Source organism: Dermacentor variabilis, chromosome 7 (genome assembly GCF_050947875.1).
Source record: "Dermacentor variabilis isolate Ectoservices chromosome 7, ASM5094787v1, whole genome shotgun sequence".
Taxonomy (NCBI): domain Eukaryota; kingdom Metazoa; phylum Arthropoda; class Arachnida; order Ixodida; family Ixodidae; genus Dermacentor; species Dermacentor variabilis.
The window spans coordinates 83,519,258-83,543,548 of NC_134574.1; the positions used below are offsets into that span (position 1 = coordinate 83,519,258).

At 48.1% G+C, this 24,291-nt stretch overlaps 1 protein-coding gene and 1 long non-coding RNA gene across 2 annotated transcripts in view; one reads left to right on the forward strand and one right to left on the reverse strand.

The window, feature by feature from the left end:
* Positions 1-12,101, reverse strand: part of LOC142587580 (uncharacterized) — a 133,678-nt gene extending 121,577 nt beyond the window's left edge. The window contains exons 1-3 of the mRNA XM_075698694.1: positions 11,881-12,101; positions 2,874-3,013; positions 2,752-2,813 (exon numbers count right to left, since the gene is read on the reverse strand). Coding sequence (XP_075554809.1) covers positions 2,752-2,813; positions 2,874-3,013; positions 11,881-11,967 — 289 coding nt within the window. The 5' untranslated portion in view covers positions 11,968-12,101. The remainder of the gene's footprint in view (positions 1-2,751; positions 2,814-2,873; positions 3,014-11,880) is intronic.
* Positions 4,180-24,291, forward strand: part of LOC142587583 (uncharacterized) — a 50,275-nt gene continuing 30,163 nt past the window's right edge. The window contains exons 1-3 of the long non-coding RNA XR_012829580.1: positions 4,180-4,273; positions 10,295-10,355; positions 23,236-23,321. This is a non-coding gene — a long non-coding RNA (uncharacterized LOC142587583). The remainder of the gene's footprint in view (positions 4,274-10,294; positions 10,356-23,235; positions 23,322-24,291) is intronic.

Sequence of the window (24,291 nt, forward strand, 5' to 3'; positions counted from 1 at the left end):
AGACAACCGCTAAAGGGAAAGTACAGGCCGCTCCACTTCCTCGTCAGTGCGTGCTTGTGTGTGCCTGCAAAAATACGACCAGTTCGTTCGGTCCTGAAAATTTAGAAGCGCCGACACAAGATCCTCCGAAGTCGAGAAAGCGCCGGGGACCAGGACAGCGGAAACAAGCCCACAAAGGAACGTGCCAGGCACGTCAACAGAGTGTTGCGTTGGAGTCTCCTTCTGCAGGAGTATTCTTTTACTATTAACTATATAAAAGATTGTGACAATGTCGGAGCTGACAACTTCAGTCGCGCGTAATCACATGCTCATTTAGCAAAATGCGATTGGACAATGCGACCACTCAAGTATTTATTCTTTATTTGAAAGCGAACAGACTTGTGCATTAGTACTTTAACTGGGCGCAACGCCCGGTGAACAATGTGTGTCGCGTGCGTACATGAACAAGTGGACAAAAGTACACGACAATTTTCTTTTTTCTCTTTTTTTTTCCATCCCGCGTCCATGTCTTAGAATAGTTCTGAACAACTTTCTCGAGAAGGGGGGTATTGTCATAATATATGGTACGCGGAAGTGGAAAGTATAAACATTCGAAGAAAGTGCGCCGTGCGGTGGCGAAGATGACAGCGACTCTGTGCAAATACCCGCAAGAGAGCCATCATCATCATCATCATCATAATCACCACCACCATCATCATCATCATCGACACCAATTCGGTAGCGTCGGCAGTGGCGCTTCGAAAAGCGTGGCGCGAGAGTGTGTGGTCCGTGGCGTGAGCAGTGCGCGAGGTTCGGCGGTCGACGGAAAACAGCTTTCTCGCTGGGCGTCTGGCCCAGAGGAGCTATCACCGCCCGCGCCAGTACGCCACACCTGCAGCAACACTGTCGCCTGCTGGGAGGTTACCTCGCCCCGCTCTTCCGATGGGCACTGGTCCAGGAGGCTGGCGGTCCGGAACCGGGGCGGTCGAGCGTCGGGTGAGCGGCCACAGGGCTACCCCGCCAGCTGTGGACGCGACCCGGTGACTGCGGCCGGCTACCTGAGCCCTGCGAGGCAGTCCGACCCGGTCGTCCAACCCGGCTGTCAGACCCAGCCGTCCGTCCCGGCCGTCCTACACGGCTGTCCGACCCGCCGGCCGACACTGCTGTCCGACCCCGCTGGCCAGCATCAGTTCCACGAGGTCTCAGACAAGGCGACACACGCTTCCGCCGGAACTGTAGGCCAATCATAATACACCGATCCCTAGACATAGTGCATGTCGCCTATGAGGCATTTTGGGAAATTGTCACGCGTGTGTGCCGTTATCTGTGTCGTGTACGTCAATACAAGTCAATACAGTACAATACAATACATGTGTGTTTGTGCTTTCCCGTGCTGCTTCTCCCTTTTCCTGGAGTGATCCGGCCCCAATAATATCACAGTGAACAAGGCCCCGGTATGGCAGCTCAAACTTCTTGGTTTCTCCTCTTTTGATGTTATTGGTCGGCGTCCGTTTTACCCTTGACTGTAAGCAATCCCGAGCAGACAAGTTTTCCTCTAACTCTGGATTTGATTATGGGTTCTGACTTCACGCTGCCACCACATGCTTTCTGCAAAATAATTATCCTCCCCTTCAGTTGAGTATTTCACTGTAATCTGCAACAAATTTCTAAATAGAGGGCACTGAGTTCTTATAGAAGTATCGCGTTGTCTTGATCGGATGATCCTGTTCTGCACAGAAATTTCCTCTCAGTCATGAATTCAGCGTCCGGTGAGAAACGTGGACTCCGCAATTCATTGCCACGATGGAGATCTTTAGGCTGCGCAATGAAGCCAACAGCGGAAGTTCGTGAGGCAGTTCGCTTTTTGAAGTGCTTTGAGACTAAGAACCCATTATTGCAAGATTCTCCGCGTGATGTGCGAACATAGTAGCCTGCGCTCCTGTCGTATACTGCGCTAGATATCATTGACGGTTGGTTTGTCTTTTACTAGGTGACATCTGTGTATCGGTATTGTGCCGCATTGCAGTCCTGCAGAATGGACGGAGTTCCATTGTGGCAGCAAGTGTATGTGGCAAAAGGTTACTTCACACGAGTGTGCTTTGCTTTTGCTGCAAATACACATATAGGTACTGGGGCTATTCAGGTCTTATTTCTGCGAATAACTGTGGAGTCAACGTGACGGAGGACGAAAGGTGACATTTTACGAAGCATTGACCCCATAAGCCGGGCAGTGTCCGTCGTGGTAAGGTTGCGCTTATTGGGGCGCAAAGAATTGCGTGACCTTTGGCGTAGTTATTTCTCAAAGGTCGCATCGACGACTGCCCATCAACTTTGAGAGCAAGCGAGTAGTGAAAGTGCATGTGTTCACACGGGAGCTACTTCATTGAACTGCAGTTTGCCGCTGTCAATATCGTATTTTGGTGGTCACCCTAAGTAACTTTAATAATGCGGTAAATACTCAGTGCAAGAGTGCCGTAACTGTTGAGCCACTTTTTTATTATTGTGGTCCTGCTAACGTAACCGCTTTGAACTTATTTGCTATTTTTATATGGCCGCATATTACGGAATAAATGTAACACTTAGACGAGCGCCCGGCAAGGGGATAGTGGTAAATGTGTCTTCGAGGAAAAATTCTAGGGCGGGGCCGCAAAAGCCTTCTTTTATGAATGATGAGTATATTCTCGATGTACATTGGTTTGCAGTACTGTGCCAATAAGATATATCCTCTCTGTGCTCGCTCTTAAGATGCGGGAATTGAAATTTCTCCATTACCGTGAACTTTAACAACCAGCGCATCCTTTTGAACAAAACCTCCCGTCATTGCCATCGATTTCCTGTAAATAAAACAATAGCTTTCAGCACTGAGGTTTCAGGTGTTTGAAATGTTACAATACCTCTGATGTGTTCTTTCGTAGAAAATATGGTTATACATCAAGTGCGTTTTGTTTATATATATCATCACGTCCACATTACAGAAGCCGTGGCTGCCTCTGGTGGTATTGTACGTCCATATTGGTGACGTCGTGTTTAAAAACTGAAAGAGGAATGAAGGCATGCTTTTTAGCGCAATATTTTTGATGCCATGTTCTTCTAAGTGAGTGAATATCTTTTTTCGCATTGTAGATCAAATATAATGATTAAAACGAAGTAAAAACACAAGTAAATTTCTATGTTATGCGCCAAAGGTCAGAAGCACAACGACATTCAGTGGAGATGCAGCAACTCTGGCATGCCTTCCTTGATTAACAGCCTCAAACAATATTTTCAGCAACGGCTTGTAATCTAAATAGTTCCTTCTGTCTAATGTTGCTTTTTTATTTATCCTCTCTTTCTACATTTTTTTATTTCTGCCCCACTTTCACGTATGTCTAATGTTGCTAGTTCTCTTCTTTCTTTATTTATTTTTCCCCACCTCAACGTATGTCTAATGTTGCATATTGTGCGTCGCCTGCCTTTCAGAATATTGCGAAATATTATACTGTACGGAGCAAAGTGCATTGGTATGACTTTTTTTAGCATGAGCCAGGGCTTCAGCACAGTTTACAAAGCCACAGAGAAAACAGAACCAATTGTTGCTTCGTTGAGAAGTGCCCTTTCGGTTAGAACAGCACATAAAAATTCGCAAAATTAAGATTCACCGGGAATTCCAATGTGAAAGATAAGATCATGGCAATAACATGGGATAAATACAATAATATTAACTTGTAATTCCGGGAAGCCGTAAATTAGAAATTGTACTTCTACTGAAAAGAAAGACAAAAAGCACATTTCGCAGAACTACTTTAACATAAACGAATTGAGACACCAGAAAAGATTTGTTCATTTATTTAAATAAGCAACATTGCTTGAAAGCACTCTGCTCGAGAATATGAACCGTTTCTAGTGCGCTTTTGTTGGCATAACAGTTTGCTCTGAGCCGTCAGGTATCTGTGTCTTATAATAGAGGATCATGTATCTGTGTCTTATAATAGAGGATCCGTAGGCGATACCAATTTTACGAAGATAGTAAACAGTAACTTACGAGACAGCCTAGTTTGGTGGGAAACACCGCATTTCATTTCATTACAGAAAATTCGGATTCGAGCATTCTGAAACACAAAATAAAAGAGAAAGTAAAGGAGTATAAATTATTTTTACAGCTGCAGCTGCAAAGAGCTTGAAAGTAGGTGTGCTGTCATTTACTTCTGTCCTCATGCTGCCTTCATCGCTGTCTTGACACTGTGTCTTTGACTTCAGTTTGGTGCTCAGTGCATCACGAACAAATGAATCTTGAAGCCCCATCACAACTAGAGAGGTATGTTTTCCCCTTCGAACACTGCCTGTAATCATTTGCGCTTCAGGTATTCTGCAGGCATTAGGCGTTACTTTGTTGTTTTTTTCTCGGCGTCTTTGAGAGTAGATCGCCTTCTTTTTCTTTGCACAACCTTGTGTTGTAAAGATCACGGGCACGAGTTAACTGACCCCCTTTCTTCTGCCGAGACCAGCGCTTGCCGGGTCGTGACCTCGTCAAACCGTCCAAGCTTTCAGTCCCGTACAACTCCTTTATTAAGGTAATAAAATTTTTTGACTGATTATTGATTGATTGATTGATTGATTGATTGATTGAAACTATCCACTTCATGCATGGTGGTCTGACAGCAGGCAGATCGCTTTCTGACTCAGATCACGAGACTTTCCGGAAATCTTACTGATTGAGCTTCACATCAAACGCCAGCATCAACGACGAAAACACATTAACAAAACCAGCTGGATTGTCGCAACAAATAAGCGCTGAATAAACGATGCAGATAGGGCGCACGGGTGGGTAAGCTGAAGAAGTACCGAAGGAACAAAACCGTCACTAGAATTACACGCCGAATTCAGAAAGCTTGTTCTTATCGTGGCTGCTACTTTTTATTCTACCGCCATCCTCTAGTAATATTGGCTACAGATTGTTCTTACGAACAATTCTAGCACGTAATCTTCCAGCTTCCAGCCGCACGAGATGGCGGAATTGGAATTGCTTTGACATCAAGCAGGCGGAACCTGCAGAGCCCCCGTCTCGACTGCCCTTGAACTCTAACGAGATGCGCTGGGGTCGCAATGAAGTGCACAGAGTCACTTCTAGCAGGACAGCTCGATATCAATAGTTAGTGCAGGTGTATTTGGGACGTGCTTTACTGAAAGACCAAACACACAACACAAAAAGCATAGGCGGACGTGGTAAGTTTGGCAATTACACGGTGACTAGCATTCCACAAAATTAAGGAATCGAACTCGCAGCTCGTTTCGCTGTGGGATTCTTCACCATTGCAGGTACTCGCATTGCACATGCAAATGACCGTTTGCTAACAGTGCCTCGATTGCGCTCACAACTGCAGTGCATATCGTGAGATCAGCAGTGTACCATTCGATTGAACGCGTCCAATTAATTACCCTAGATTGTTCGTCACCCATAAAAACCAAAGAACTGTTCCCGCAAGATAACATTTAAGCACTTTTCCCTCTACTTAATGCTATCCATTTGACTGAAGCGTTTAGTTGTGTTTCTGGACACACATTTGTCCAATAAATTGCTAGATCCTGAGCTCCAACGGCGGCAGTTTGTTGTTTCACTTGCACTGGAACGCATGAATATGCTGGAAGCTGGAAGATTACGTGCTAGAATTGTTCGTAAGAACAATCTGTAGCCAATATTACTAGAGGATGGCGGTAGAATAAAAAGTAGCAGCCACGATAAGAACAAGCTTTCTGAATTCGGCGTGTAATTCTAGTGACGGTTTTGTTCCTTCGGTACTTCTTCAGCTTACCCACCCGTGCGCCCTATAGCGGTTCTAATGAGGCTTCGCTGTAGATTTCTGGATGCATGGAAAACTATGTTCCCGCTTCGCATTGCACCACTTAGCCCACTTTCGATCGGATCGGTAGCTGTTTGTCACCCGTTAGTCCCATTCACCAAAGTGAATGGTGTCTATGTTTTATCTCACCTAGGTATCAAAATTCAGATCCTACCCCGACGGTCTGCTCGAGATTGGTTCATGATATGGAATGATGAAGGACCTAGCTTAAGGTAACGCACAAGGAACTCGCGATGTCGCTGCGGCCAATAAGCGGCGCACAGCGATATTGACAGATGCAGATCGCGCCATTGCTCCGATGCTGAGAAAATCGCCACCTTGCTAGCGGGGTTCGGTTTACAACATGAACTTGGCATTGATTTGAATTATTAGTGCTGCAGGCAGCCTACACCAGCCTCCATGGTCCCCTTGCACAGTGCATCAACGGTCGAAAGCGTCACATCGGTTTAACACAGGAACCGCTTTTTCCAGCATCATCATCATCATCATCATCATCATCAGCCTGGTTACGCCCACTGCAGGGCAAAGGCCTCTCCCATACTTCTCCAAAGACCCCGGTCGTGTACTAATTGTGGCCTTGCCGTGCCTGCAAACTTCTTAATCTCATCCGCCCACCTAACTTTCTGCCGCGCCCTGCTACGCTTCCCTTCCCTTGGGATCCAGTCCGTAACAATTAATGACCATCGGTTGTCTTCCCTCCTCATCACATGTCCTGCCCATGCCCATTTCTTTTTCTTGATTTCAATTAAGAGATCATTAACTCGCGGTTGTTCCCACACCCAATCTGCTCCTTTCTTATTCCTTAACGTTACAGCTACCATTCTTCTTTCCATAGCTCCTTGCGTCGTCCTCAATTTGAGTAGAACCCTTTTCGTAAGCCTCTAGGTTTCTGCCCCGTAGGTGAGTACTGGTAAGACACAGCTATTATATACTTTTCTCTTGAGGGATAATGGCAACCTGCTGTTCATGATCTGAGAAAGCCTGCCATACGCACCCCAGCCCATTCTTATCCTTCTGATTATTTCCGTCTCATGATCCGGATCCGCCGTCACTACCTGCCCTAAGTAGACGTATTCCCTTATGGCTTCCAGTGCTTCACTGCCTATTGTAAATTGCTGTTCTCTTCCGAGACTGTTAAACATAACTTTAGTTTTCTCCAGATTGATTTTTAGACCCACTCTTTTGCTTTGCCTCTCCCGGTCAGTGAGCATGCATTGCAATTGGTCCCCTGCGTTACTAAGCAAGGCTATATCATCAGCGAATCGCAAGTTACTAAGGTATTCTCCATTAACCTTTATCCCAATTTCTTCCCAATCCAGGTCTACGAATACCTCCTGTAAACACGCTGCGAATAGCATTGGAGAGATCATATCTCCCTGCCTGACGCCTTTCTTTATTGGGATTTTGTTGATTGCTTTATGGAGCACTACGGCGGCTGTGGAGCCGCTATAAATATCTTTCAGTATTTTTACATATGGCTCGTCTACACCCTGATTTCGTAATGCCTCCATGACTGCTGAGGTTTCGACAGAATCAAACGCTTTCTCGTAATTAATGAAAGCTATATGTAAGGCTTGGTTATATTGCGCACATTTCTCTATCACCTGATTGAAAGCGTGAATATGATCTATTGTTGAGTAGCATTTACGGAATCCTGCCTGGTCCTTTCCTTAACAGAAATCTAGGGTGTTCCTGATTCTATTTGCGATTACCTTAGTGAATAGTTTGTAGGCAACGGAACGTAAGCTGATGGGTCTATAATTTTTCAAGTCTTTGGCGTCCCCTTTCTTATGGATTAGGATTATGTTAGCGTTCGTCCAAGATTCGGGTACGCTCGAGGTCATGAGCATTGCGTATACAGGGTGGCCAGTTTCTCTAGATAAATCTGTCCACCATCCTTCAACAAATCTGCTGTTACCTGATCCTCCCCAGCTGCCTTCCCCCTTTGTATATCTCCCAAGGCTTTCTTTACTTCTTCCGGCATTACCTTTGGGATTTCGAATTCCTCTAGACTATTTTCTCTTCCATTATCGTCGTGGGTGCCACTGGTACTGTATAAATCTCTATAGAACTCCTCAGCCACTTGAACTATCTCATCCATATTAGTAATGATATTGCCGGCTTTGTCTCTTAACGCATACATCTGATTCTTGCCAATTCCTAGTTTCTTCTTGACTGTTCTTAGGCTTCCTCCGTTCCTGAGAGCATGTTCAATTCTATCCATGTTATACTTCCTTATGTCAGCTGTCTTACGCTTGTTGATTAACTTCGAAAGTTCTGCCAGTTCTATTCTAGCTGCAGGGTTAGATGCTTTCATACATTGTGGTTTTTTGATCAGATCTTTAGTCTCCAGCGATAGTTTGCTGGTATCCTGCCTAACGGAGTTGCCACTGACTTCCATTGCACACTCCCTAATGATGCCCACAAGATTGTCGTTCATTGCTTCAACACTAAGGTCCTCTTCCTGAGTCAAAGCCGAATACCTGTTCTGTAGCTTGATCTGGAATTCCTCTATATTCCCTCATACCGCTAACTCATTTATCGGCTTCTTATGTACCAGTTTCTTCCGTTCCCTCCTCAGGTCTATGCTAATTCGAGTTCTTACTATCCTGTGGACACTGCAGCGCACCTTGCCGAGCACGTCCACATCTTGTATGATGCCAGGGTTAGCGCAGAGTATGAAGTCTATTTCATTTCTATTCCCGCCGTTCGGGGTCCTCCAAGTCCACTTTCGGCTATCCCGCTTGCGGAAGAAAGTATTCATTATCCTCTATTATTCTGTTCCGCAAACTCTACTAATAACTCTCCCCTGCTATTCCTTGTGCCTATGCCATATTCCCCCACTGCCTTGTCTCCAGCTTGCTTCTTGCCTACCTTGGCATTATAGTCGCCCATTATTATAGTGTATTTAGTTTTTACTCTACCCATCGCCGATTCTACGTCTTCATAGAAGCTTTCGACTTCCTGGTCATCATGACTGGATGTAGGGGCGTAGACCTGTACAATCTTCATATTGTACCTCTTATTAAGTTTCACAACAAGACCTGCCGCCCTCTCGTTAATGCTATAGAATGCCTGTATGTTACCAGCTGTATTCTTATTAATCAGGAATCCGACTCCTAGTTCTCTTCTCTCCGCTAAGCCCCGGTAGCACTAGACGTGCCCACTTTTTAGCACTGTATATGCTTCTTTTGACCTCCTAACTTCACTGAGGCCTATTATATCCCATTTACTGCCATCTAATTCCTCCAATAGCACTGCTAGACTCGCTTCACTAGATAACGTTTTAGCGTTAAACGTTGCCAGGTTCATATTCCAATGGCGGCCTGTCCGGAGCCAGTGATTCTTAGCACTCTCTGCTGCGTCGCAGGTCTGACCGCCGCCGTGGTCAGTTGCTTCGCAGCTGCTGGGAACTGAGGACCGGGGTTTGATTGTTGTGTTCACATAGGAGGTTGTGGCCAAGTACTGCACCATGGTGGCCAATCCTGCTCTGGTGAGGGACTGCGTTACCGGTTCTGGTCACCGGGATCAGGCCACACTCCAGGCCAGTTTGTGGAATTTTATCAACACGCGGATGTTTTTTTTAATCCGGTGGAAAATTGCCGGCACCGGGATTCGAACCGCTGACCTCTTGCAGGTGAGGCGGGTGTTCTACCTCTACGCCACCGTACACTCCTGTTCGACATCAATTCCTACACACACCCAAGCCGGCGCGCAATGCTGCAGTAAACAGAGTGATGTGGGTGCCTACTTGTAGCAGTGGTATACAGCTACGCCATCACATTGTCCCTTTTTCGTTGTCACCAGATCAGGAGCATAGTAGTGCTGATTTATTGAAACAAGCTTTTTAGGGCGCTGCTGTTCCTCGCGAGGAACGCGAGGGCCCGCCTTCAACGGAACATTCCATAAACGGGCGCGCACCATCAGCAGCGGTCGTAAGGTAGCATGGGATGTCAGAGCGCTTGCTTGTAGCGTCTGTCATACTCCCGAGACAATATCTCACGTACATTGCGTGTGCCCTCAATATGCGGCCGAACAATGAACAGTGAAATCTACTGTTGACTGCTTGGACTCCCGCCCCTTTTCGGAAGAAAAGCTTTTGGGCACGTAGATGAGAGTTGACTGTACCCAACGTGCCATAAGATTACTTTTGAACTTTCTAAGTTTAGACGATCGCCTATAGAACCTGTTAAATGTGCAGTCAGTGCGAAATGTGTTCGTGCAATAACTTTTTGTGGCAAGATTACTTTTTGCGTGGACAGCATTACTCTTGCGTTTATTCCGTCTACAATGCGCATCTGTATATTTGAATCGTGTATATAGCGTCTCATTTTACCACAACATAATTACCCGCCACCTACATTTACCTATATCTCCCACTTCCCTTTTCCCCAGTGAGGAGTAGCAGGCTAGAGACACGCTCTCCAGGCCAACCTCTCCTCCTTTCTCTTCATTAATATCTACTCCTCCTCTTCCAGAGTGCTGGCCGCTGTGGCCGCCGGAGACTGACCTGCTCGGCTTGCCTGCAACCTGCGAGCGGTACGTGGACCTGCGCTCGCTAGTCCCACGATGCCTTGCGCCTAACTAGCTTAGAGGAAGAGTTTGATGCCGCCGATGAAGGTTCGCGTGCATTTCTGGAAATGTGCGCTCGCATTCTTTGCCTGCTTTCGCGCCACATCATTGAAACGCGGTAGCGAATGCGACAAAAATAAACGTAACGAGAAGCAATCGGTTCACTCTGACTTTTTGAATCGCGATGTATGATCTCGCAACCGCCTATAAGAATATATGCAAGGGATTAAAATTTTAGACATGATATATTGATTCACTAAGTACTCAATGATGACAGGAACATGCTCACAAAACACTATTGCTCCCATCGTGTTATACTGTACCGCTTGAAAAAACAGCTCTACCCGCGTAAGCTAGGACCCATAGTATGTCGCGTCGGTGTAAACTTATAGCGAATTGTACTATCGCAACACAGAGGCGTTAGTCAGCAGATGTGTTCTCGACGGAATTACGAAACTAAACTCTAGTCTCAACTAGTTTAACCCATGTTAATATATGCCATGAAGTGCGTGAATCTTTAGTAAAACAAATAGACAAATTCAACGAGTATTTCCCGCGTTCGAAAAGACGATGTTTCACAGATAACTGCTAACTGCGGTGACCACTGAAGGCGCAGATTTCGCATCCATTATGCGGCCGCGGTTTGCCAAGTTGTCTAACTTTGGGCGCCATCCATAGTGGTACGACAAAGAATGCTATGTCATCCGCCGTGGTTGTTCGGTGGCTATGGTGCCGGGCTGCTGAGCACGAGGTGGCGGGATCAAATCCCGGCCACGGCGGCCGCATTTAGAAGGGGGCGAAAACACCCGTTTACTTATATTTAGGTGCCCGTTTAAGACCCCCAGGTGGTCGATATTTCCGGAGCCCTCCACTACGGCGTGCCTCATAATCAGAAAGTTGTTTTGGCACGTAAAACCCCATAATGGTTTAACAAAACGATGTTAACCGAGCCCAACCACTACTCCCCGCAGCTTTCGGCAAGTGTAATGTTTAGAGCCGTCGGATGCTGCAAAAAGAGACCTATATTTAAAATTTTAAGGAACCAAGGCGTCAGCATGGATGCAAGTTCGTTCAGGGTATTAGCTTTATTGATACGATCTTCGTTTGTTCCAGCAATAAAATTATGTTGTACTGAGGGCGAAAATGACACGGAGTTCTGCGAGTACGAAATGATATATTTTAATTATTAGTTGTCTAAGTATGTTGTTATACAGGCGAACATTATTATAACGAACTCGCTTCGGCCAAGAACACACCTGCATTTTTTCGGATGTTCGATGTAAGTATACAGTAAGCTAATGCCGGTAGCAAAAGTGGAATTATGGCTAATGGAAACGAAAGCAAGCAGGCAGCTTCCCAAGGGCCGGCGAAGTGTATGCGGTAGACATTGATGACACGTCGCTATTTTGTCCTACCGACACGTGTCAAAGCAACAGTGATAAGTTACATGCGCTCTGTACTACCGTGAATGCACAATGAGGCGATACTTTACCTTTCTGATGCTGAAGGTCTTTCTGGATTCTAACACTGTGAAAGAGGTGATACACAGAAGAACTACCAACAACAGATTTTCCCCCATGTCGCTTTTGCCAAAGCCGTCTGCGTGAGCCTGCTGGACATAACCCCAGCAACAGCAGCTTTAGAGAAAGGCTGTTTTCTAGAACGCAGTGTCTTCGAGCATGGGAGCGCAGGTGCAAGCTATACAGCGCAGGAGCGCTTCATCAAATACAGTGCATTCTTACTGTGTTACTGTCTATTTCTTTATATAAAATTGGGTCGTCTAGAGCAATAGAAGAAGCTTGACAACGTTGAATAGTTCTTGTCCTTCGCAGTGCCGAGCGCCGCAATAATTAATAACCATTCCCGTTCTTAAACGTACCAATATATTGAGGCCCTCGAGTTATTTTGGCATTGAGCATCCATAAATTTGTGGCCGCCTTTGTCGGCAATTTATTTACAGGCAGATCACGACACCCACTTTTCACTGCGGTGGGTGTTTCGATGGTGACGTTTTCATTTTGTTGAAGAATCAAAGACTGAGAAAAGCGTGAGCTTAAAAAGATATGTGGAAAGAATCGACGATGGTTGCTATTATAAGAGAGCGGCGCAAGCGTAGGGGCGAACGAGCAAGCGGGAGCGACAATTCCCCTCTTCCCGCTCATCGCGGCAGCTCGGCTGGTTGGTATCACGCGCCCTTTACCTCGACGCCTTCGTGCCCAAATCCGATCACCTACCAACAACCACAACACACTGACCAACAAGTAACTCTCAAACAACAAGTACTCTCAAACAACAACGAAGTGGCAAAGCAAGATTGTCGAATGTCGTAATCGGACCTGAGGGTCAGGCGCATCAGCTTTTTATGCATAACTCGTGGTAGATCCCAATGTGATCACTGATGCTCGCTGGTATTTCATAGTGTCCTACACGGTTCCTCTCGTAGTGCCAATCTGCTTAGGCAACGATTTTTTGTCATAGAATAGGCAACCACATTCCAGGAAATTGAATAAATCTTTATCCATTTTGTGCCAAGCGATTATGTAATAGTTTTTATCCGGTGAAGAACGGCCAACGACAAAATTAAGAAGGGTGGGGGTCAATGTCTCCCACTTAAGTAGTATTGGTCCCTGTACTGCAAACAGAACATAAAACTCAGTAATGTTCACGAAGAAAAATTAAGAAAGAAAAAGACAGACGAAACCATCCTGGATGCTTATCAAAGTCATTGGGAAGTATTTACTCCTTGCACGCGTGCCGCAAAACCCGAAAGAAAGGACCTTCTCACGGGGAAACTCTTGCTCGAGGACCGGCACATGCGTGGGCCGCGACACCCTGATGACGTACGATCGGAAGCAGACACGGTCGCAGACCCTACACGCTACATCAACTTCGTCTTCAACAAAGTGCTCTTGAATGTACGAGTCCACGTCGCACTGCAAGAAGGGAAACTCTGAACGCTACAATTTCTCTTGGCGGCCTGTTGAGCGGCATTTAGCTTGGAGTGCCGCTGATTGGCCGCGCGTCGCATCTCTTGTAGCTCGCCCCGCAGAGCCGCGCGTATCTTGTTGACCCATTGCCTCGCCTCTGACCTCGCGGATTCAGTAAGTATCGCCTAACTCCGTAGTCTCTGCAAAGTTTTTGCACTACTACACTCCTCTTGAGCTTGATACTTTCGGGGTCCCATTGTTGTATCTGCAGATTGAGGCCTACGAGCAACAACGCACAGCTAAAGCAACCAAACCACGTCTATTTGTAGTACACACACACGTACCGGGTCGTGGACCAAGGAGAGGAGGTGGCCACACGAGTATGGGCGTGCGAACGGGTGCTAGGGTGAGTGTAGCAAAGGGCCGAGCCAATAGCGGCTAAGGAGTGCTAGCATGGATGCACGCGCGACTCGACGACAAACTCTGTGACCTTGGACGGCGTCCTGTTTGACTTTGTGTGCGATTAGGCAAATAAATGCTTCGCATCTAATATCAATACTAGAAATAAAGTAGCAGTTATTGTTATCGAACGTGCAATGGTTTCTACCGCACTGCTTGTGCGAAACCAGGTTGTACGCGACGCATCTGTGATTGTCCTCAGGCCCGACCTCATCGTCCAGTGCTCCATGACAGGGGAGTATCATTATGCTCCGCAATGACATGAAAAAAGTTTCTCATTGAGTCCGTGTCGGCGCATTTGTGTCCAAAATCAAAAACGGTCACCTGGCTGGTGTTCTCCAACGAGTCGTCGATGATCGTAGTGTGGGATGATGGTCTTGAGCTGCCTCTTAACAGACCCGCGAGTTTTCGGGCGTTCTCGGCGCGCATGGGATTGGCAATGACGAGAAATTTGTCTTCGTCGCTGACATTGGTTAGCTTTTCATTAAATGTCGTCGCGGGATTTGTTCTGTTTACCAAGTTGAACGGTGTCATCTTAGTTATTACCTGCACTGCCCAATTGCAGGGAAGCGCTCGAGAAGCTGTTCCTGTGTCGGTGATGGTGACTTCCGGGGTACCCTGTGCTAACATGATGTACTCGACAAATAATTTAGCTTTTTCACCACATAATTTTGCGGAGGGTAATAGTTTAGGCGCAGCGAGTAAGTTAGTTGCTAGCCGCTATGATCCAATAATTACCGTATGTTGACGTCGTAATGCCCCCAATACTCCGGCGCAATTTGCAGGAACGGTCGGCAAAAAGGTTCAGTTGGTTGTAGCGATCCCCTTTTGCCTCTTAGTGCTGTCTTACATCGCCAGTAGCCTCGGCGTGTTCTGATGAAATGGTTGACGTTGCCAGTTATAAAATAGGTAACGTTAAGACATGCCAATTATATCTTTGAATTTTCGCGAATCAGCGGGAGAACCGGAGAGAGGGCCTGTGTTTGGATAATTACGAATCGTGTGCAGACCACGACAACTACATGACGGTAGTGTGGCGACGAATGCATGACAGAAGGACGACGATAGCGTGACGACAACGGCATGGTAATAATCGAACAGTAAAGCTGGAATGACGACGACGGAAACGCCACTAAGACATCGCTAGCAGAAACCTAGTAGCCCAAAATGGCCAGCAGCCTGGCTCATTTGGTCGGCGTAGGACTGGCGGACAGATAGACAGCAGGCTTAAAATGGCTGAAGCAGACAAAGATCGCTAGTGGCAATATTACTGGGGGGCTGGTTAGTCTGTGTTCGGCGACATGGTGAGCTGCACTCGTTGCCTTGAGCATCAGAGAATATAGTGGGCTGGGTGATACCCAGCTTTGTCTCTGAATGCCGCCATTCCCTTGTGCGTAGGAAAACAGCGTTGCACTGCGACTGCAGCAATAAAGTACGCTGTCGTTGAGTGAACTGCGTAAAACGTCAGGGCCTCCATGGGCGGAGTCATCAGGCTTGTGTGCATAAGAAGTTCATCTTAACGAGTGCGCGTCTTGCTCGTCGCTACAGTCAGAGCCCATATTTTTAGCAGCAATATCGTTTTCGTCGCGATAATACATTGTACACGCTAAACGTTTGCCAAGGCATAGTAACTTTGTCATGCGCTCAGTGACATCAGCGAGCGCAGATGTATTTGGTTCTGTTCCAGAGCAAACGAGAGCAGGGCTTCACACGTGATAATAGAGGGTTTCAGCACTGCGCCATGACGACATGCACGCAGCACGGAAGCGTCTTGTGAAACGTGCCTGCAGCACCTGTCCACATGGATTGTAGTACTTATTAGTGCCCACGTGCGGAAGCGCACGTAAACCAGAGGCGTCACTGCAAGACAAAAATGGAATAACTTGTTATCTACAGTCACGCCCAGTTAATCCAAGCCTGATGGCCGGATTCCTAGCGTGATTACGCCACAGTAGGCGCCATTTCGCGAAAAAGAAGCGTCTCGCGCTCTCCCGAACAAGCGAGGACAATGAAAGCAGCAGGCGTTGCTTCCACGTACGCGCGCAAGAATCAGATCTGTGTTTACGGGGCAGCCACGTATGCGTCACCTACTGTTCACGTTGCGTTATGCACATGCTCACTATGCAGAATAAAGTGCTGCTACGTGCGCAGCGCTGTGGCGTACGCAGCGTAAGCATTATAAATCGACCTATTGTTTCGCGCATTGCCCGCAGAAACAAAAGCCGCATTGAAAGGAGTTTTGAACTGGTTTTAGCAGTCTCCGGGGCTAGCGAAGATGCACATTAACCCTTCGCTATGAAACTCAAGATATGTATCTCTAACTTTCATGAAGGGAGCAGGGGTCAACACTTGCCCATCCTGGAGCCTGGCGGCCATATATGGCAAGTCAGGCTGGCACAAGTGGGTCACCGTACACAGAAAGTACGCGGCCCATCGTAGAGGCCCGTGCTCGCGTAGCCTTCCGCACAAGGCGTCGTCGTACATTGCCGTTCAGTGCTCTGGCGCCTATGTATATTTAAAATATTTGCCATATTTGCTGGTGCTACTGCTGTACAGGCAAAGATTACGCAGCCGGACCGCGAAATCTTTAACAGTTCTCGCAGTTTAAACTCAAAATTTGCCGTCCATTCGATGATGATTATGAACAGCCAGCGAACAGGTTACAGTTTGCGGTGTGCGGGGCTGTCAGCCCGCAACTGTGAACGAAGGCAAGTATCGCCAGGCTTAACGTTGAATAGATATAAATTAGAGAATCTCTTATTTCATTGCTAATGTTTTAAAGAAGAACAAAAAAACTTCGGAAGAATGTATTTCTATTCCAGAATATGGTCTAGAGGTAAAGAATATGTGAAAGCTTGTCGAAGCTCATTTCGTTCTAGTCTATAGCGCTCTTTTGCATGTTTCCCGGCGTACAAGTGGAACCATAAAACTTGGCTGCAATTACCAGGCGTGTAAGGCTAAATGTAATAGAGCCTGTAATAACGACGTCAAAATAATTACTTGCCTCGTTAGAAGCCCTACCTTGCCTCTGTAGCTTCCTGGATACCTTACTTTGAAAGCCTAGCCTAAATCGCGACTTAAGCCAAGCCCAAGAAACTCCTGTTTGTAAACCTTGCTTAAGTCGCACTTATTATCTTCATCCCCACTGTGATATTTCATTGCAGTTACATTGTATGCTACTGGGCGAATACTGCAAAGGAAAGAATACGTACTTCCAGCGTCGGGAGTTCGCAGCTACACTGTCTGTAATAAACTACACTGTCTACAATGTTTTCCATTCTAAAAAAAAACACTACAGCGCTTTTGGATAATGCACAGCTGTATCCGGCATGTGCACAAGCTGTATTTGTACAAGCAGCGTCCAAAACGTGCAAACTAAACAGTATACTATGGATTGTTAGCAATCGCATAGCTTCATGATTGTGGCATCTTCCTTATCTCAGGCAATATTCTCATTCGTACGCTAGTTATTTGCGGGGAATTCTTCTCCCAACGCTTTTTGTGTAGAAAAAAGTTCAAATTTTATCATTCTTGCTCTTTAACATTGCAACGGGGGGTGGTCGCCTAGCAGCACTAGCTCTAGGTTGCAGCGGTAGGCCTAAAACAGGTCGGTGCTATCTCGAAACGGGGAAGCAAGCACACCTTGTCGTCTTCTTCTCATCCACTAGCACCATGCCCGCTGCCCAGTGCCTCCAGTACAATCACTCCGCACCGAAAGAGTAGCCAACCTGGCGACCTAAGGGCACGAAAACACAGAAGGGTCATGACACTGCTTGAGCCGGGAGACGTGCACAATTTCCTGGCCGCGACGACGCTGGTCGGAAGGCGCTTCCGTTGGCTCGATGAGGTAGTTGACCGCGGATGTTTTCTTCAGTACCCGATAAGGACCGTGGTACTTGGAGAGGAGCTTAGAGGAAAGGCCTGGAGGAGTAGAGGGCACCCACAACCAGACCAGCGAGCCAGGAGCAAAGCACGTAGCCGCAGTAGATGAATCATGGCGATGCTTTTGGCGCCACTGGTCCTGGGATGTCAACGAACGAGCGAGCTGGCGACATTCTTCGGCGTAAGCAGCCGCTCTAGAAACAGTCGTGCACTCCGAAGCATCTGGTCGGTAAGGCAGAATCGTGTCCATAGTACATGAAGGTTCGTGTCCGTAAAGGAGAAAGAAAGGGGAGAACTCAGTGGTGCTTTGCGTGGCGGTATTGTAAGCGTAGGTGACGAAAGGCAGAATGCGATCCCAATTCGAGTGGTCAGATGAAGCATACATGGCCAACATGTCACCAAGGGTGCGGTTGAAACGCTCTGTCATCCCATTAGTTTGAGGATGATGTGCCGTGGTGGTACGGTGAATGATGCGACACTCCTTTAGCAATGCTGCAATGACGTCGGAGAGAAAAACGCGACCGCGGTCGCTCAGTAATTCTCTAGGTGCTCCATGGCGTAAAATCAGGTTTCGAAGGATAAAACTGGCGACGTCTTTTGCTGTGGTAGATGCTAGGGCTGAAGTTTCGGCGTACCGCGTGAGGTGGTCGATAGCGACAATAACCGAGCGGTTGCCACTTGGAGTGTTGGGAAGCGGACCGTATAGGTCAATGCCGACGCGGTCGAACGCGCGCGCGGGGCATGGTAAAGGTTGCAAGGGACCGGTGGCATGTTGAGGTGGCGTCTTGCGTCGTTGGCATATGAGGCAGGACCGGACGTACTGGCGAACGAAGCGGTACATACCGCGCCAGTAGTACCGAAGCTGGATGCGAGAGTATGTCTTTAAGACACCAGCGTGGCCGCATTGGGGATCGTCGTGGAACGTGGCGCAGATGTCAGGGCGCAGGTGTCGGGGTATAACAAGCAACCACTTGCGACCGCTCGAATTGTAGTTGCGGCGGTACAGCAGGTTATCCCGAATGATGAAGTGCGCGGCTTGACGACGGAGCGTCCGAGAAATTGGCGCTGGCGACTGGCTAGACAGGAAGTCAATAAGCGAAGAGATCCATGGGTCCTTGCGCTGCTCTGATGGCATGTCGGTAATGTTGAGGGCGAAGGCTCCATGTGTGGAAATAGACGAGTGGACAGGACCGGAGGGCAGGGGTGACCGGGATAGAGCGTCCGCGTCTGAATGTTTTCGGCCGGAGCGATAAACAACGCGGATGTCGTACTCTTGCAGGCGCAAAGCCCAACGGGCGAGCCGACCAGTTGGATCTTTTAATGAAGATAACCAGCATAGGGCATGATGGTCGGTCACGATGTCAAATGGACGCCCGTACACATAAGGACGAAATTTTCCGATTGCCCAAATGATGGCCAGACATTCCTTTTCAGTAACCGAGTAGTTCGCCTCGGCTTTAGTAAGGGTGCGGCTGGCATACGCGACGACGTACTCTTCGAAGCCATCCTTGCGTTGTGCAAGAACAGCGCCGAGCCCGACACCGCTAGCGTCCGTATGGATCTCAGTTGGTGCAGATGGATCGAAGTGTCGCAGTACTGGAGGAGAGGTGAGAACGCGTCGCAGTTCTTGGAATGCGTCGTCGCATGCCGGGGACCAGGCTGATAGGTCAGAACTGCCGGTGAGAAGCTGCGTCAAGGGGGCGATGATAGAGGCGAAGTTACGGATGAAGCGCCGGAAATATGAGCACAAGCCGATGAAACTGCGAAGCTCTTTCATGGTGGTTGGTTTGGGGAACTCGGTTACGGCGCTAAGTTTCGTGGGGTCCGGGAGGATACCGTCTTTGGAAACGACATGACCGAGAATAGTAAGTGTGCGAGCGCCGAAGTGGCATTTCTTCAGATTGAGTTGCAGTCCTGCAGTGGAGAGGCACGCAAGGACTTGCTCGAGGCGGCTGAGGTGCGTCGCAAAGTCGGTGGAAAAAACCACAATGTCATCCAAATAACAGAGGCACGTTTTCCACTTCAGCCCTCGAAGAATGCTATCCATCATTCGCTCGAAAGTGGCAGGCGCGTTGCAGAGGCCGAACGGCATGACGGTGAATTCATATAGCCCATCAGGAGTTACAAAGGCTGTCTTTTGGCGATCAGCCTCTGCCATTGGCACTTGCCAATACCCGGAGCGTAGATCCAGCGAGGAAAAGAATTCCGCTCCCTGCAGACTGTCCAAGACATCGTCGATGCGTGGCAGAGGATAGACATCTTTGCGCGTTATTCGATTAAGGCGGCGATAGTCGACGCAGAACCGAATGGAGCCGTCTTTTTTTTAACAAGGACAACCGGAGATGCCCAGGGACTGTTAGAGGGCTGGATGATGCCACGCTCCAGCATGTCGTCAACGTGCTGGTCGATGACACGGCGTTCAGCGGCCGACACACGATACGGACGCTGGCGCAATGGTGTTTGTTGGCCGGTGTCGATACGGTGAACGACTGCGGACGCCCGGCCCAAGGATGGTTGGCCAATGTCAAATGAGGCACGAAAACGCTGGAGGAGCTTGATGATTTCGGTGTGCTGCGCAGGTGTGAGTTCTGCGTCGACGGCACGAGCGAAGACGTCTACAGGGGCATCGGTCGCGGCGGGAGGAGTTACGGCACAAATCGGAAGTGATGCCGTATCACCAAACATGGTGGCCGGAAGAATGCTATCGAAAGCTTCAGCGGTACCCAGGCACTCGTCACGGAGTAGGGATGATGGGCAGGCGGACGGATTGCACACGTAAAGGGCAGCAGCACCTTCGCAAAAAGTGACGACAGCAAACGGAAGAAGAAAGTTCCGGCGGCGCGCACAAGTGGTCGACGGCGTAAAAAGGACAGATGAGTTCGCAGCAGAGCTACATAACACAGGAACCAGAGCGGCGGAGAAAGGTGCAATATCGATGTCAGAGGCGGCAACAACTTTAGGAGAATAATGGTCGTCAGGGTCAGAACACGGCACTGATAACGTAAGTTCGCAACGAGCGCAGTCGATAAGAGCTTGATTTACAGATAGGAAATTCCAACCAAGAATAACGTCGTGCGAGGAACGAGGCAGGACGACAAATTCGATAACATGCATAACGCTTTGAATGACAACCCGGGCTGTGCACGACGCTGAAGGCTGAACGCGATGCGAGGTTGCCGTACGCAGAGAAAGAGAGGTAAGGGGAATGGTCACTTTGTTCAAATTGCGGCAGAGCTTCTCACTAATAATAGAAACGGCGGCTCCGGTGTCGATAAGTGCGTGTACGGTGACGCCGTCTACAGACAGTTCAATTTCGTTCGCCGGCGCAGAATGAGGCCTTGAAATGTTCGACGGAAACGCAGTTCTTGCCTCTGGAACTGCGACTGCTAGTTTTCCTCTCGGGCTGGGCTGGGTCGGCGAACCATCGGGGAAATGGATCGGCGACGTGGGGAAGGCGACCGGCGTGAATCGAAGGGAAGGCGAGTGTAAGAGGTGTCCGGAGGAAGGTTAGATGGGTCCTGACGCGGAAGTCGAGCAGGCCTGTAGCTTGAGGCACCCCCACTGTCAGGTAAACGGGGGCTGCGACGGCGGCAGAATCGTGCTACGTGGCCCGGAAAATGGCATGAATAACATATTGGCCGGTTATCAGGTGTTCGCCACGGGTTGACGACAGGGGCTCCAGCAGCCGAGTAAGGAACGACTATCGGACGCGAAGGTGGCGGCTTTACATGGAAGGTGCCGGTGGCCCGGTAGGAATCAGGAGCCGGAGGAGTGTAAGGCCGCGCGACAACGTCAGCGTACGTTAGCGGTCCAGCTGCAGGCTGCGGAGGAGGGGCAGATGGCAGCGCCGCGGCAACTTGCGTCTGAATGACGTGACGAAGCGAAGGAGCCAGGGTTGTCGACGGCTCGGGTGCGCTATTCGCCAGAGAGAGTTGGCGGGCGACTTCCTGGCGGATGAACTGCTTCATCTCCGGCATTAAAGCAGAGATGTCGGCAGCGTCGCGATTGAAGTCCAACGGGGAGAGATCCGCAGTGTCCTGCTGAGCAGCGCGTGTTGATGCACGTTGCTTGCGCAGCTCGTCGTACTGCTGGCAAAGCTGTATGAGCTCGGCAATCGTCCGGGGACTCTTCGCGACGAGCATTCGAAAGGCATGCTCATCGATGCCTTTCATGACGTGCTTGATCTTGTCTGCTTCATCCATGGATGAGTTGACGCGCTTGCAGAGCGAGAGCACGTCTTCAATGTAACTGGTGAAGGTCTCGTCCTGGCGTTGAGCTCGACCACGCAAGCGCTGCTCAGCGCGAAGCCGGCGAACTACGGGACGGCCGAAGACCTCAGCCAAAGTCGCCGTGAAAGCCGACCAGGTGGTAAAATCGGCTTCGTGATTGCGGAACCATAGGTTGGCCACGTCAGTCAAGTAAAATATGACATTTGTGAGCTTGGCGCGGTCGTCCCACTTATTATAGGCGCTGACACGGTCATATTCGGTGAGCCAGTCTTCCACGTCGTGGTCGTCTGTGCCACTAAATATAGCCGGATCGCGCTGGCGGATAACACCAGAGCAGACTATGGCCGGGGGCACGGGAGCAGCAGCCTGGGACGGTCCCGGTTCATCCATTGTAACAGCTGGTAGTAGCGTCCGACTGCGGAGTTCCAGGATGTTGAAGAGAAACCCAGCAGCTCCACAAAATGCAACGGGGGGTGTTCGCCTAGCAGCACTAGCTCTAGGTTGCAGCGGTAGGCTTAAAACAGGTCGGTGCTGTTGTTGTTGTTGTTGTCCTGACAACAACTCTCGAAACGGGGAAGCAAGCACACCTTGTCGTCTTCTTCTCATCCACTAGCACCATGCCCGCTGCCCAGTGCCTTCAGTACAACATTTTTATTCCAGTGCATTGCTTGTGAGTATCGCGCTCATGCCAAACAAACAAAGGCAGCTTGTAAGCTCTCCATTACTGATATTGGGCCATGCCTCCACTTCTTTGCTACTGCTGTTTTATAGGAATTATCCCATGGTTTCAATATTGGTTTCATCACTTGAAATTTCACACTTCGGAAAGACTTTCATAATAAAATTCCGCAGAACCAGTCTAAAGATGTGTACGGTAATGTGCTTAGCATTGAATAAATCTAGCTCAGAACGTATTACCACCGTCAAAACGAGCTAAACGAGCCTAGTCTTCTCTTTCGCGCTCCGATGGCGATGATGTTGATTGGCATCTTCTTTGAAATGGGGCTCGGACAAATAGTCACATAACCCCCACGATTCAATCACGTTTTGCTGTATCTATCACTGAGTTTTTGCCTAACTGATCTTTACTTTAACTTTCGAATTTAAAGCTCACTGTATTGTGCCATTGCCTAAGCCTGCAATTATCACAGTTCTATCGGGCTTCTCCCTGTTTTCCTTTCACCGAATTACTAATCGTCCCTTACATGCGTTGAATGCTGATCATTTAGTCATTCCATGTACTTTGAATTTCAATGCTTCTGCGATAGGGACACTCCCTATAAGTATCGCTCGATGAATAGCTTGTCATTTCATTACGATGCGCTGACTGATTTCCATGATTTCTTGCAGCCCAGACGCGCCTCATCATCTGGAACACAATTTCTTGGGTGTGTTTTTATTTTCTCAGGCAGCCAGCTCGGGCCTCAGATAGCAAGGTACACCTCTTTCTCCGATTTATTTGTTGCGTTTTTGTAAATATCCATGGTCTTCGATGTTTTTTGCGACCAATTTCCCGTCTCTGTTTCTCTCACTTTCATTTTTATGACTCCTGTTTTTTTTATCTACACACTGAATTACCCCGTGCTTGACTGCGAAGTTTCTAAACTTCTTTCTCCATTTCGTGTCCGTCCTTTTCAAGTGCATACATTTGTGCAAATTAGCCGGCCATTTTTTTCATTTCATTTCATTTATTTTCACGTTGAAGGCCCGGAGACATTACATAAGGGAGGGCTTTAATCCTTGTGACAATGTTAGAAGAAATGTACAGATTAGTAAAGAAACAACAATAAACAAAAGGAAGCCAGTAACAATTGTGAAAAAAGGGGCCTATCTTGTTAGAGTAAGGGTAGGTGGGATCGGTAATTAAGCAATCTGGTTATTTAACATTTCGAGGAACGTTTCGTGGACAGTGCATGACACAATATCTTATGGGTTATGGTTCCAATAGGTTATCGCGTAGGGGAAGAATGAAGTGTTCATGGCAGACGATCGGGTGTTAATGTTTGCTATGGGACGACTGGGCCTTAAGCGAGAGGATATGCCTAAGGGTGGATTTAATAGAGAATGCCTGGAGTGTGGATGGTAATAGAAGGTGTGAAGCAAACAGAGACGAGAGATGATCTGGCGGGAAGCAAGTGATGGTAGTTCAAGTGTACGTTTAAGTGTGGTTTTGCTGGTTTCACGAAAGTAAATGCAAGTTACAAACCGAGCAGCGCGATTTTGTATTACTTCTATGTCATAGGTAAGATATGATTCGGAAGGGTGCCAGATAGATGACGCATATTCGAACTGTGGACGTATGAATGTTAAATATGCTAACTTTTTTATTTGTGGTGATGCGGCTTTCAGGTTGCGTTTTAAATATCCAAGTGTGCGTGAAGCATTAGAACAGATGGTGTCAGTATG